The sequence below is a fragment of the Eublepharis macularius genome, chromosome 16, assembly GCF_028583425.1.
Source record: "Eublepharis macularius isolate TG4126 chromosome 16, MPM_Emac_v1.0, whole genome shotgun sequence".
NCBI classification, from domain to species: domain Eukaryota; kingdom Metazoa; phylum Chordata; class Lepidosauria; order Squamata; family Eublepharidae; genus Eublepharis; species Eublepharis macularius.
The window spans coordinates 49,213,012-49,228,049 of NC_072805.1; the positions used below are offsets into that span (position 1 = coordinate 49,213,012).

Sequence of the window (15,038 nt, forward strand, 5' to 3'; positions counted from 1 at the left end):
CTTTTTGAGGCAGAAAGTATCTGGCCACTGTGGTACATGCCCTGGTTACACAGAATCAAAGAGTTGGAAGGGACATCCGGGTCATCTAGTCCAACCCCCTGCACAATGCAGGAAATTCACAACTACCCCCCCCCCACACACACACACCCCAGTGACTCCTGCTCCATGCCCAGAAGATGGGAAAACACCTCCAGGATCCCTAGCCAAACTGGCCTGAAGAAAATTGCTTCCTGACTCTGAAGTGTTGATCGGTGTTGCCATAGGTGTGTAAGAAGGGGCCACGAGAACTAAGCCTTCCTGCCCTCCCTCTCATGATCTGCCTAGGCTAACAGAATCAGCATTGCTGTCACATGGCCATCTAGCCTCTGCTTAAAAACCTGCAAAGAAGGAGACCCCACCACCTTCTGAGGAAGCCTGTTCCACTGAGTGACGACTCTTAACTGTCCTAATGTTTAGCTGAAAACTCTTTTGATTTAATTTCAACCCATTGGTTCTGGTCCAACCTTCTTGGGCAGCAGAAAACAGCTCTGTACCATCCTCTATATGACAGCCCTGCAAGTACTCGAAGATGGTTATCGTATCACCTCTCAATCGCCTCCTCTCCAGGCTAAACATTCTGAGCTCCTTCAACCTTTCCTCAGAGGACTTGGTCTCCAGACCCCTCACCATCTTCACTGCCCTCTTCTGGACATGTTCCAGCTTGCCTATATTCTTAAATTGTGGTGCTCAAAACTGAACAAATACTCTAGGTGTGTTCTAACCAGAGCAGAGTAGAGCAGTACCATCACTTTGCATGATCTGGACACGAGGCTTCTGTTGATACATGGGGCTGCCATTGAAAAGTGTTCAGAAACTTCAGTTGTATAATATGGACTGGAGTGAGTAACAGGACCTTACCAGTCCAGTCTGGGCCTGTCTACACTCGCTCCCAATCTGTTTCCAGTTAAAACTTAAGGTGCTGGTGCTGACCTTAAAAGCCCTCTCTGGTTTGAGATCAGCTTTCCTAAAGGGCAGTCTTCCTTATAAACTTACCCAACTGCTGTGGTCGTCTTCAGAGGCCTTGCTTTAGGTGCCCTGTCTTCTAAGATTGGGCAAATGGCAACTCGAGAGAGGGCCTTCTTGGTTGTGACATTGAAACGCTGGAACTCTTCGCCAGGGGGATTTGCCTGTCTGTTTACGTTGCTATCTTTCGCAAACAGATGAAAACTTTGTTTCGTTTGGGGCTCCCTCAGTGATCCCTCCTGCCGGGCCTGTGTTTTAATTGTTTTTATGTTTTTGTATGTGTTTTAGCTTGGCATTCTTTTTAATGATGTGTTTTTTTGATTGTGATGGTTTCTAAGATACGTTTTTATCATGCATGTTTTTAATCTGCTGTGGGGGGGGTACTTCTCCTCCTCCTGTTTCCCATCTCCACACTATTACTCCTTTCCCCTCTTCCTGGCAGCCTGTAAAGTTCTCCCAAGTAACTCTCAAAGACTTCACTGCGTGAGTCCAGGAACTGCGTAAGGCATCTTATGGATAAGCTGCTAGTTCATCCGCTGTTACGTTCCTTGGCAGGAATGGCCTTTCCCTACAAGCACGTAACGTATGTAGTAGGAGTCTGAGCCCAGCTCCACCCCTCTCCAGAGAACAGCTGCGTTGAATCGATGAACAGCAGACCCCAGCTGAGATGATGGGTCAGAAACTTCAGGGCCTTGCCAGGTGAATGGAAAACTGCAGACTGAGAAAGAGAGAACCGCAGGCTGCCATATTCCTGGCAGTGAACAGTTTCTGTCATCAGAGTCACACAGAACCAGACAGGCCTTGCAGAGTGCAAGCAGTTCACAGAGGCCTTGCAGAGTGTGACAGGAGACACCTTGACACAACCTTCACATGCTCACCTTTCCCTATGTCTCTCTTTCAAATTCACTAAACAACTTACCCTTTTCTGCCTCCTTCATCTTTACCTATATTTCTTCATTTACTTCATCTATATATTTCTCCATAGTGGGGACCCAACACATCTCATATTGTTCTCTTTGCCTCTATATTTTCCTCTCCTAGAACAGGCCCCCTCCTGTGCTGACACACTTCAGTACCGTATCTGAAGAAGGGGAGCTTTGACTCTTGAAAGCTTATACCCTGGAGAATCTTTCTGGTCTCTAAGGTGCCACTGGACTCAAATTCTTCTGTAAAAATGAGATTTCTTGACATAAGAGACTCTGCACTGGAACAGTTGGCCTCAGAGCTAACTGGAGGGGTAAATGAGCAAGATTTGAATCCAGTAGCACCTTAAAGATCAACAAGGAGTGGCTCGCTCTTGTCAGGCAGAGAAAGAGGGCCCTCTCATGCAAAGAAGGCACTCCTCACTGAGCATTATAGAATTATAGAGGGAGGGCTCTGGAAAGGGAGGGCAGAGAGAGATGTTCAGGGTCACCACTAGACAACGGGGCCGTTCTGACGCCCACAAACCTTGAACCGATTCATCAGCGGGAAAAGTTCATTTTGTTTTGCTAGTTTGGGTTCGGTGGCAGCAGCAAACCACGAACCACTGGTTCGTTAAATTTTTTTGGTTCGTGCCCATGACTAGTCACCACATGCAATACAGAATCGGGCAGAGATTCCAGTCAGAGGGGCACCTGCCACGGGAAATGTTTGTTTTTGAAACGGGTAAATATGCTGAAATTGGGGCTAGTTGAGATTAGGGTGTTTCACCGTAGGCAGAGACCAGCTCACTCTTTCTTTCTTGTCCCTTTTTCTCAGAACATGCCAGCCCCCATCAGACTCCGGGAGCTGATCCGGACCATCCGGACAGCACGGACACAGGCGGAAGAACGGGAGATGATCCAGAAAGAATGTGCTGCCATCCGGTCATCTTTCCGAGAAGAGGACAACACGTACCGATGCCGGAATGTAGCCAAGTTACTCTACATGCATATGCTGGGTTACCCTGCACACTTTGGACAGGTACGCTGTCTTCCTTTTGAGCAGTAGCTGGAACGGAGCACTGGTAGGGGCCTCTAGTCTAAGCAGAGCCTTTGCTCTTCTCTCAAAATCCAAAAGTCCATAGACTTGGTAGCAAACGATCCAGCGCTTTCCAAATTACAGGGCACCAAAAGTAGGTGTTAAAAACCTGCCCAGGCATTTCATGTTTTTGTGGACTGGTAAGAAAGTACTGGATATCCCTTCTAGAGGAGAGAGATTTTTCACACAAAGGAACTTGGCTTGCAGGAAGTAATGATTTATTTGTTTTATTTAGTTACTCTGGATTTCTATTCCGCCCTCCCCATGAAGGGCTCAGGGTGGATTACAACAGTTTAAAAACATATTACAATTAAAACTATAAATAGATTTAAAAGAGAATTTAAAAGAGAAATCCACTCATAAAATACCAACTAATTACAATCAGATGGCGGCAATCGATGGGCAGCGAGCACAGCTCAACAAGATAAGGTGGTGATTTCTCTGATTTAATTCCATCAAATGCAGCAAAACTCTGCAAGTGATCAGTCCCGTTTTTGTATTTTCCTAAGTGTTCTCCTGTGACAAATTTCTTCTTTGGAATTGGTAAGATTGTTGTGAATGGACCAGTATAATCGTTGTTGTAGGAAATGGCCTGTGGGAAGGCTTCCCGCGCATCTGAACCTCTTGGTCACAGGGGTGGATCTAACAAATAGTTGGCTTGTGGGCCAGTGGCTCCTCTGGCAGGTGAGTGCCTTGCAGGGGCACAGGATGGATGGATGGATGGATGGATGGATGGATGGATGGATGGATGGATGGATGGATGGATGGATGGATGGATGGGCAGGGTTTAATGTGAGTGAGCTGGGCTCTGGCTTCCCGGCATTTGTGACTTTCCCAAGAGAAGTGGGGGGGTCCTCAGCCGGCCGGGGGAAAGGCCTGCCTGTGCCCAAGGCTTGAGCTCTGCTGTCCTCTGCTGAAGCAAGAAGGCTTCAAAGAGGACACAGGGGCAGGCCTTTGTGGGCCAGACGTGCTTTAAACCAGCAGAGAATAAAAACGTTCAAATGGTGGAAACAAAATAACAGATCAAGATGGATCATGACAACGAATGGCTGCATTTTGAAGAAAGGAAATAGAAAAAGATTCTCAGACCAAAACTTCCTGGTTTAAATATTTACAAATTAAACACCTAACAGAAGATAGACAAATCAGTGAAAGTATAAAACAACCCATTACAGCCTCTGAGAAATTAATAAAAAATGAAAACAGGGACCAAAAAGGGTTAATCTCCAAATTATATTATATACGAATAGATCTCAAACAAAATAATGACTATCATCTTATCAGAAAATTTGGCAGAAGAATGCGATTTTGACACCTCTGAGGAAAATTGGAAAGAAATCTGGCGATCGTATAGCTTTACGACTAAGATGTGGGTTAAGGTTAAATTGCAAACAGTAAAGATCTGAACCCATTGGTACATGACACCTCTCAAAATACACTCTATAAATCATGCTTATTCACCTAAATGCTGGAAGCATTGTGGAGAAATAGGAAATGTTATGCATTGTTGGTGGGACTGTAGGTATATACAAAATTTGGGGGGAGGGGGGTTAATAATAAAGGCAATAAAACTCAACAGGATAACGAGGTACCTGAGACCCCAGAAATTGTACTGTTGAACTATTGGAATGATCAAACAATCCCAATGTTAGGAAAAATCTCATTATAATACTACTTTAAATAGCTAAGTCTGTTATCACTTCCAATTGGAAATCCAGCAGTCACAATATGGTACAATCATTTATTGGATTATTTTTGTTTTGGAAAAGCTAGCTAACCATATCACACAACTAGGAACTTCAACATATAACTCATCTTTCTTTGAACAATGGCTACCAGTCCTTGAATTCCTTACTGAAAATGAACCAATGAACCAAACAATACAAAATATGGAATACTGTAAAGCATTGAGATACTACTGAAACCATCAAAAGGCATATACAGCTAATATTGTGGATCATCAAAACAATATGCGTACTGACACTGAGAGATCTCTGTCTTTTGGTGCTACACCTCTGAAGATGCCAGCCACAGCTGCTGGCGAAACGTCAGGAACTACAATGCCAAGATTCGGTTTTGTTTTCTCAGCCATGTCGGACGCTCCTCTCGGCAGGTCCGAGAGGAAGCGCCCGAGCACCCTGACCGGGCGGCTGATCTGCGAAGATTAGCCCCCAAGACTCCCAGTGAGGGAGGCAGGGTCCGGGAAGCTGCGGGAAGAACCCCCCAAAACTAATGTGGGGGGTAAATTGCCCGTTTGTCCCTATGGAGGCCAGCAGACGTGCGCGGCGCCTCGAGTGCTGCCGGGCTATGGAAAACGGCAAAGAACAGAACTAGGCGGAAGCCTGCAAGTAAGCGAATCCCTTCTGTTATTACAAGCGTACGCGAAGGAGTGGTGGGATCTGAAGCTAAGAAGGCTTGTTCTTCCCCTTCGCTGAGTTTCAGAATTTGGGCTGGCGGTCCCCCCCCCCCTAAAATGGCAGCGAAAAAACAAAGTCCCGCTCTGGGTAAGTCAATCTCGGCTACCCTGCAGAAGGGAGAGTCGCTTGAGGAACTGGTACGCAGGGCGGTTGTTGAAGCCATAAAACCCTTTGTTGACAAGCTGAACGAAACAGATCAAAGGGTGGGCTTAATTGAAAGCGAAGTGAAAACCATTAAGGAAGCAGCGGGGGGGGGGCAGAGAAGGCTGCCCGGGAAAGTGCGTCACTCGTGAAGGCTACGAAAAAAGAGTTAAAGCTGGTGGAGAACCAGCTGATCGGGCTACAAGTGGAACGAACGCAGACAATTTTGCGCCTCCAGAACGTGAAAGAGGAGGAAAATGAGGATTTATGGGGTCTGGTCTGGGAACTACTGGCGACACCCGCGAGGACAACTAAAGAAGAGGTTAAAAGCGCCATTTTGGAAGTCCGCCGGGCTTCTTCAAAATATGCAACGAAGCGTCAGCTGCCTCGCGAGATCACCATCGATTTTTCATCTAAAAGGATCCGAGACACTATCCTATACAATTCATACAATGCGGATTTGGACTTTTTGGGTAACAAAGTTAAGATATTGAAGGACGTCCCATTTTTAGTTCGGAAAAGACGTTTTAAGTATAAAAAGCTCGCAGCTCTTCTGAGGGAACGTGGAATAAAGTACAAATGGTTATTTCCGGAAGGAATCTGGTTTAGTTACAAAGATCAAACCTATAAGATATTATCAGAAGATCAACTAAGGGATTTTGAGGATAAAAATCCGGAATTTCAGTGCACCAAGCAAGAAGAAAGGGAGAAGTCTGAGGAGGGGGGGGGAGGAAATGAGCACTGCGGCTGCAGTTGCTCAGAGAGAACTGCGTCCGGGACCCAGGAGGGGGAGGAAAATTTAATTTGAATTCGATTGTAATTTGTATTCTGTATGATCAACCACTCCATCATTACTTTATTAAGCTATTTCTTTATCATGGCAGTATGAAGGGAAAGCATTGAAGTGTAGTGTTTAGTGTTTGTAGGTTACCTTCCCTTTTTTTTCCCACCCCCCCTTCCCCTTTTCTTTTTTCTCCCTTCTTTTCCTTCCCTCGTGTTATTGTAATCTTTTGTAGTTACTGTTATTGTAGTTTGTATGTTAGGTATTGAAAAATAAAAAAACTTTCAAAAAAAAAAAAGGAACTACAATGCCAAGACCACGGCAATACAGCCCGGAAAACCCACAACAACCATCGTTCTCCGGCTGTGAAAGCCTTCAACAATACAATATGCGTACTGTGATTGTCTACTCCAAATGTTTAATGTTAAAGTTATAAGTTGTTGTTCAAAGGTTGCTTGTTTGTATTATTAAGAAATATATTGAAACAATAAAAAATTATAAATAGAAAAAAAAAGAGGACAGGGGCAGGCAGGTTCTGGTGCGTGTCTCTCTCTCAGTTGAAAGGGACGTGCTGGTGCCAGGGTCTGTCCTCCTTAACTAACTAGATGGAGGGATCGCGTCAGCCTGCTCAAGTCACTCTGAGTCTAAGAGGCAGAGAGACATTTGACAGCAGTGCAGGCCGGGGGCGGGGGGGGGGGGCGGGGAGCATTTCCTCCCCAGGCCAAGGATGCTGCTTCAGCATTTTCTTCTGGCGGGACAGGATGGCAGTTTATTCCATATGTTCAAAAGGCTACTGGAAAGGGGGGGGGTGTCCCTCCAGGAGGGTTTTTTTACTCAGGTAATAGACCTGTACTGCAAGAAATGGCTTGTACAAATGTCTTGATAAAGGGACAGGGACTGTTGACAATAATGCTGAATACTGTCTCTTGGTGTAGATCTGCTCCTACTGGGAATTACTGCATCGTTTAATATGTCATACCAAATTACTTCCATTTTGTTTCTGCAGTGCATTTGGATCTGTGCTTTGTTTTCAAATTTCTACAATCCATACCATATTGTATTGTTGGGTGAACGCCCCAGTGTTGATCATATTGATTTGCACTGTGATCTTCCTTGAGTCGCCGTGAGAAAGGAGGGATTATAAATAATATAAACTAAAACAGAGGGGGGGGGGCGGGAGACTCCTTGCCTTGGGTTGGAGTCTGGGGCTGAGGCCCCCACAGGGACTGCCTTCTCCAGCCTTGGGTTTGCAGCAAGCCTCAGAAATGGGAGGGCGAGGAGTCTGAGTGCATCTTGGCCCCCTCTCCTGGTGCAAGGCTCTGCCTGCTCTCGGCTCGAGGGGGGGGCGCTCATCCTCCCTCCCTCCCTCCGTGGGACTGGAAGTTGCTGTGCCGCACCATTTCTCTGTCCCTTCTTGCAGTTGGAGTGCCTCAAACTGATCGCCTCTCAGAAGTTTACGGACAAGCGGATTGGGTACCTTGGAGCCATGCTGCTGCTGGATGAGAGGCAGGACGTCCACCTTCTCATGACCAACTGCATCAAGAAGTAAAGCAACTTTCTGTGTCTTCGCTGGGGTTGTGGGGCTATTGCTTGTAGTGGAGCTAGGGAGTTTTGCAAAGGCCTTATTCAGATGGCAGCACTCAGAAGGGACCGGAGGAATTTTGAGGTGCAGCCATGTCTTAGTCATGTGTCCCCTCCAAAGATGGTGGCTGGGATGCAGAAGCTTCTAGAGAGCCAGGAAGGCATTCGTGGTCTGCCTGCCGACGGAGCAGTGAACAGGGGGATGCCTTGCTGCCGTCCGGTCCAGTCCGCGGTGCTGTATGCCTCTCGAGCCATGTTGCCTGGCCTGTGGGGTGACCATGACTGAGCTTCAGGAATTTGCTGCATGTTTGCAGGGATGCTGGGGTCCGCCGCTGTTGCGTGCTGAGTAGGACAGTCGACCCACCTCGCTCGGTGCTTTCTCCTGGGGCTGGTAGTGGCTCTCTAGGGCCTTGGGGGGGGGGTGAAAGGCTTTCCTGGCACCTCCTTTCAACTGGCAGAGCCATGTGCTGAACTTCCATGGAGGCTGTGGCAGGCAGTACAGCCCCACTTCTTGCTGGACCCTTTCCCCAACTGTTTGAAGAGCAACAAGTCTCTTCGGCTCAGAGAGCCTTGTCCTGTGTATTGCATGTGTTTGTGTTTACTTAGGCTGCTTTCTTTCTCTCCTAGCGACCTTAATCACAGTACGCAGTATGTGCAGGGCCTTGCACTCTGTACCCTGGGGTGCATGGGCTCCTCTGAGATGTGCCGTGACCTAGCTGGGGAGGTGGAGAAGCTCCTGAAAACTTCTAACTCTTACTTGAGGAAAAAGGTATCCAGCTGCTGGGCAGAAGTTCTGGTGGTCCCCTGCTTGGAGCCCACCCGGTAATAGGGGAACTGCAGAGACCCACCCAAGGACTTTTCCCCTTAGGGCTGGTGAAACGAGTACTTTCCCTCCCTTAAGGCAATCTTTGGCTTACTCCCTCACTGGTGTTGGCAGAAAGAGCCAGTATCCTAGCAAGGTGCCTCCACCTGGCTCCTAGGAGTGGGTCTTTCTCCTGCACAGCCTTAGCTCCTGAGTACTGTGCCAGGAGCCCCTCCACAGCCTCCTTGGACTCTCCTCGGCCCCATCTGGTAGAGAGCGAAGCGGAGAGCTGCCACTGTGGAGGAGCACAGCAGTGTTGAGGTTGCTTCTACCACTGTCCCCAAGAAGCAGCTGTCAAGTGAGAGCATTGGTGAAGCTGCTGGTAAGGTCCAGCCATGCCAGAGGAAAGACTTGTCCTTATGTGTACCTGGATGGAGCTGGGAATATGGGCAGGGGGGTGCTGCTGGCATGGCGGGTCCAATAAACGCAGAAACATGGAGCTGGAAGTGATCCCAAAGGTCATCTAGACCACCACCCCCTGCGCTAGGCAGGAAATTCACAGCCATCCCCCAGTGACTCCTGCTTTATGCCCAGAGGAAGGCAAAAAAACCTTCAGGATCCCTGGCCCACCTTACCTGGAGGGAAATTCTTTCCTGACCCCAGAGTGGGGATCGGCATTACCCTGGGCACCTAAGAAAGGGCCATGAGAGCCCAGCACCGGTTCAGCCCTCTCCTGATCTGCCTACATTCTTACTAAGTCAGAGAACCACCCTAGCTGTCAGTAGGGAGAAGGGATCATGGGAGAAGAAGGGAGGTGGGGTGTGGGCCGTAAGGCAGAGGAAGGGCAAGCGGGGGTGGGGGTAAGGGAGGAGGAGGAGGAGGAATGGCAGAGGCAGTGGAGAAAGAGGCTCAGGAGCACCTAGAGGGCTGTGAGAAGATGAAGGTGGGGTGGACTAGCTGGAGAGAGGCAGAAGTGCTCCCGGCTGTGTAGGACTAGCCTTGAGAAGCTGGTAAGGTCAGCCAAGAGCCTGTATGCTGTGTGTTTTATGGTCTCGCAATAAGCAGCCTCTCTTGCCTTCAGCTTGCCTTTGGAAGGGAGAACAGAGGGCCCCTCCCATTGGAGGCTCTCACCGACCCATGTTTAGATTTCCCCAAGTGAGGGGGGATGCCAATAAGGCGGCCTTTGCGGGTGTTTGAGGAGTGTTCCGACAGACTGCCTCCCACCCCTGTTCTTCTGCAGGCAGCCCTGTGTGCTGTTCATGTCATCAGGAAGGTGCCTGAGCTCATGGAGATGTTCCTACCAGCCACAAAAAATTTGCTGAATGAGAAGAATCACGGTAATGCCTGCAGTCGGGGGCAACAGGGGAGTCCCCCTCCATGTGCTGCCTCTCCTCCTTTCTGAAGGAGAGAGGGAAGAAGAGCAATGAGAGCCCCTAGCAGAGAAGCGGGACTGGTCTGGGTGGGGGCTTCTTTGTCTAGCTTACAAATAATGGGGCAGATGCATGTCGTGGGGTCCGAGTGCTGCCTTTGTAGTCTTGTGCCCTGACCGTAGGGGGGCAGGGGAGGTCTTGGTCTTGCGTAAGTAGCAGAATGAAGCCAGCCCGGAGCGCAGAGGGTGCAGCCAGCCTTAGGGCTTGCAGGCCTCTGTCATGTATGTGTGTGTGCACGCGCACGGCTGGTCTGCCATAGTGCGAATGTGAATGCGACACTCAAGTGGGCAGCACTGAAAGTGACTTCTGCCATGAGGGGAGAATGCTGCTGGCCAAAGCTGCTTTTCTCCACAAGCTTTGCTCAAAGGAAGTTGGCTGTGTCGCACCGGGTACTGGAACCCCTGGCTTCAGAGTCCTGAGGCCTTCTCAACCTGCCCAGAGCTGTTCCCTTTTATCATGGCAGAATTAAAATGCCTGGTCAGTCTAGGCCTGGCATCGCCCTACTCGAACAGCCCAGAGTGCCTTTGGACTCCTGTGAATAGGGCTGGACCCACAGAGATTCTGGTCACACATTCTGGCTGTTCAGAGGCCAGGGCGCAGACTTGGAAGTGCTGCCACCTCTGGTTTGTCTGGTTTTTTAGCCCCAATGTGCTGAAAGTGCCAAGCTTATAAAGTGTAGTAATGTAATACAATCAGATTAGTCCTATATCCTCTATGAAGTATAACACTCAGTACAACTGTTTTGTACTAAACCAGCTTGGAGATGAGAATGTAACTGCTTACTGGGCTAGACTACTTATTGAATAATATGTTCGTCTTTGAAGAAGTTTGGTTTGAAACGAGGCTGGGGCGGGGGGGGGGGGTATCAATATGCTGGCAAAACCTATTGGCTTTTTGTTACTGTCAATTTTGGCTTTTTGTTAACGTTGAATCCTTGTGACTTCTCTGGTGAAGATCCACTCATCTGGAGGACACACACTTACAGAAACAGAGAAAACAGAACAAGTCATTGAGGCATTTTTGCATCGTGAAATATACTTACCTTCTTCACTTCTCCGTCTCTTAAAGGAAACATGTCTGGTATTGAATGAACTCTCACTGGTTGAGTATGTGTTAATCTTACAGGATTTTTCTTGATTAGTCCTGTGATATTTATTCAGAGATATTTATTCATTGATTGAGCTTTTTGTATTGAGTGTTGTACTTCATAGAGGTTATAAAACTAATCTGACTGTATTATATTACTACACTTTATAAGCTTGGCACTTTTAGCACGCTTGCACTTTAAAGAAATCTATTGATTTTGTAGCATTGCCTTGTTCTTACTATCTCTGGGCGGTTTGTTCCCTTTGGTAATAGCCACGAGGCGCCCGGTGGAGCCCCTTTTTATGTTTTGCATGTTTTTTCGCCCTGGCAAGTCCCCAGGGCCTGAGTGTGGGATGGCTGCGTGAAGAGGCGGTCTCCTTGTTTCCTTTTTCTCCTGGCAGGCGTTCTCCACACCTCTGTTGTCCTCTTAACTGAAATGTGCGAGAGAAGCCCAGACATGCTTGCCCACTTTCGAAAGGTGAGTCCAGCCGCCGCCGCCGCCCCCCCCCCCCCCGCTGCCCATTGCTGTTTTCCTGTGGGCAGAGCTGTGGCCCAGCTTGGGGGCTGCTTGCTCTCATTGCCAGTGGCTTGGACTTGCAGAACAGCAGCAGGTACTTTATCTCAGCAAAGAGCAAAGCTCTCATTTGATTGACCTGTGAGCCTCGCCTTGGGAACAGAAGCCTCTTGCATGTACTGAGATCTGTCTCTTGCTTCTGCTCCTGGACTGAGTGGCATGGAAATATGCGGATGTCTTCTGCTTTCCCAGGCTCCATAAGGCCCAACAGCGAGGGGAGGGGGGCTTTGTTTCCTCCAGTCTAGACCAGTGGAGCGCTGACTCCTCTCCAGTTGCCTAGCCTCGGTGGGTCTCCTTTGCCCTCTGGCAGAGAGCAGCTGTCAGATGTGGTAGAGGAGGACGTGAAGCCATTGGGTGCAAGTGCGCCTCCGGTGTCGTCTCGGTTGCCCTTCCCGCCCAGTGCTGTGGTGGTGATGGATGCTGCAAGCAGCCTCCTCCTCGCTCTAATGCCAGCTTCATCTCTTTTGTCCCTTTTGTCTGTTCGGAACCCTGCTGTGTGTTAGAATGAAAAGGTAAGTGTTGCTCACTCTCCTCCCCCCCCCCCCTCCGGTGCATGCTAGCCTCAGGCTTTTGCTTGTGTCTCTAATGCTGTGGCTTGGCTAACGTGCTTGTGCTCCGCTCCATTAATGTCCTGGTTATGCCTCCTGCTCAGGGCAGCTGTGGACCTCATTTACCATTGTGGACTGGCTCTTTCAGGGTGGGTGTCTGTGAGGTCTCTGGCATCTCATTGCTTGAGCAGGGGAAGCTGCAGTTGGTTGATGCTTAAGCAGAACTCTGAGAAGGTCTCTTTTAGAGGGGGGCATGAAGGTGTCTCTTCCCTGGGGGGGGGGGTGAGTCTCTGGCCTTTGAGAAGACTGCCTGGCCGCCATACACTTTGCTAGTCGCCATGCACAGAGCATCGCCCCCTTTTTCCTCTCATTTCCTCTCAAAGCCCCCTGCCTGCTAGTCCACATTTTATTTATAAAGTAAAAATATTTTTATCCTACTTTTTAGGTTAAAAAAAGTTTTCAAATGGCACTGAAATATAAGACCATAATACAAAAATTAACATCCACATAAAATAATATACCCTGTTACAAGCAAAACTGAACTGCAAGATGTAGCGCGTCTTCCAGAGAACTTTAGTCACCTTTGCTCGGAAAGAGCCCAGTTGCCCTCCAGTGGTGTTCCTGGGCTCATCCCTGCCACGCACAAGAGCACTGGGGATGGGGGCGGTCCCTAGGCTGTCTGTCTGCCGGGAGAAGCAGGCAGGAGAAAGACTCAAAGCTTCATGGATGAGTCCAGCACCAGCCAAATCATTCATCATCATGCAAATTCCCCATCAAGCTGCCCATAAACTCAGCAAAATGACAGGCGAGGGGCATCTGTCTTGGGCATCTGCCCCAAATGATACTGGGATGAGAGAGGCAAGCTCTGAGAGTGCCCCCCCCCGCCTCATAGGAGGGAAGAAGCTGGGCATAGACTTTTTCCTGGTTAGATTCTCATTCTTGGACACCTCCTGCAGTCTCAGGGAACAGCCACATCACAAACTGGGCATTTGACAATACCGTGTTCTTTGCAGCTTGTCCCTCAGCTAGTTCGTATCCTAAAGAACCTCATCATGTCTGGCTATTCCCCTGAGCACGACGTCTCTGGGATCAGTGATCCTTTCCTACAGGTAAGGTCTCTGGGGCCGGGGGGAAAGGGTTCCTAGCAAGCCTGGCAGGAGAGAGGGGCTGTGGGTGCTCAGCCTCTTCTCTCAGCTACGGAGGGATTCTGTGGCCAGCTTCAGCCTCAAGTGCTGTGTGTTGTGGTCCTCACAGGTGCGAATCCTCCGGCTGCTGAGAATTCTAGGGCGAAATGATGACGACTCCAGTGAAGCCATGAATGACATCCTTGCCCAGGTGAGTGGATCTGGGGACTAGGACGTAGCCAGCCAATGCAGGTAGGTGGGTGGCTGCTGGTGCCTGGGGTGGGGGTGGGGTCAGTCTTGCAGAAGAAGAGTGGCTGACTTCCTCTGTGTTCTCTAGGTGGCCACAAACACTGAAACAAGTAAAAATGTGGGAAATGCCATTCTTTACGAAACCGTCTTAACGATAATGGACATCAAGTCTGAGAGCGGCCTGCGAGTATGTATTCTTCCCCTGTCAGATCTTCTGCTGTGTTTGTGGGATAGGAGAGTTCTGTGTTCGTGGGACAGAGAGGTGGCTGGCCCTGTGCCTGGCAGCGCTCTGGAAGCCCGGTCTCAGCAGCATTCTGGCCAGGTATTGCTAGAAGCAGCCTGGAAGGCCATGAGCCCCCCCTGGCTCAGTGCAGAAATCCAAAGCCTCCCTGAGAGGCCAGCCTAGCCAGCCTCGGCTTGAAGGCCTTAGCAAGGGAGTCTCCATCCCTGCTGTGCCACAAACCCTTGCCAAAAAGCTCTTGGAGTTAGGGCTTTTCTCCTGATCTTCGCCTGTAATCTGCCTTCACCTAATGTAAGCCCGTTGGATCTAGCCTTGCCCTCTGGAACAGCAGAAGAGTCCGTCCCCCCACCCCATCTATGTGATGGCCTTTCAGGCACTGCTTCCCCAGTTGTAGCCAAACTGTCTTCCTGGGAACCAACTGGTAATGAAGTCACCACAGGATATCTTCAGCAGGGGTTACATAAGCCAGACTGTGACCTTGGGTTTTTGTCAGGGTTAGGGTTAGGGATGTGTGGGAAATGGTTTCCTTCCCTCCAGGAGGATCCTGAGCTGCAGCGTAGTTTCGTGAGGGCAGCTAGCCAGTGTCTGCCCTGTGTTTGGTTCTAAATCAAATTATTGCTTGTTTGGCTGTGGAAAAACCATAAAAGTGCTGTGAACACATAGATGTGTACATGTTTGTCTCTCTCTTCAGGTGCTGGCCATTAACATCCTCGGCCGATTTTTACTCAATAACGACAAAAATATTAGGTGAGTCCACAGTCTGTTCCAGGGTGGGGAAACCTGTGTGGCTGGGACAGGCCTTGGTCTCCTGACAAAGACTCCAGTTCCCCAGGGCCAGCATAAACTCATTCTGAGGTTTGGTGGCCAGGCTGCATTCCTTCTAGAAGGGGCAGGTCAGTAGATCTGGCCAGACTGCCCGAACTCAGACATACCCGGACTGCTGTGGTGAAGTGTGCCATGTGGGAGCTTGGGCCACATTCCTGTGGAAGCTGCTAGTAGCACCAGAAGACTACTGAGCCAGACTCAATTCTCATAGGACTAAAGCTTTAGTTTCCCGTATG

General features: G+C 49.2%; 1 protein-coding gene across 2 annotated transcripts in view; it reads left to right on the forward strand.

The window, feature by feature from the left end:
* AP1G1 (adaptor related protein complex 1 subunit gamma 1) overlaps positions 1–15,038 on the forward strand; it is a 33,721-nt gene that overhangs the window by 7,100 nt on the left and 11,583 nt on the right. For both annotated transcript variants that reach the window (XM_055000210.1, XM_055000208.1), the window contains exons 2-10: positions 2,743–2,946; positions 7,763–7,887; positions 8,551–8,692; positions 9,966–10,062; positions 11,643–11,719; positions 13,377–13,472; positions 13,618–13,698; positions 13,825–13,923; positions 14,669–14,724. In XM_055000210.1, the coding sequence (XP_054856185.1) occupies positions 2,746–2,946; positions 7,763–7,887; positions 8,551–8,692; positions 9,966–10,062; positions 11,643–11,719; positions 13,377–13,472; positions 13,618–13,698; positions 13,825–13,923; positions 14,669–14,724 (974 nt within the window). In that variant the 5' untranslated portion in view covers positions 2,743–2,745. The remainder of the gene's footprint in view (positions 1–2,742; positions 2,947–7,762; positions 7,888–8,550; positions 8,693–9,965; positions 10,063–11,642; positions 11,720–13,376; positions 13,473–13,617; positions 13,699–13,824; positions 13,924–14,668; positions 14,725–15,038) is intronic.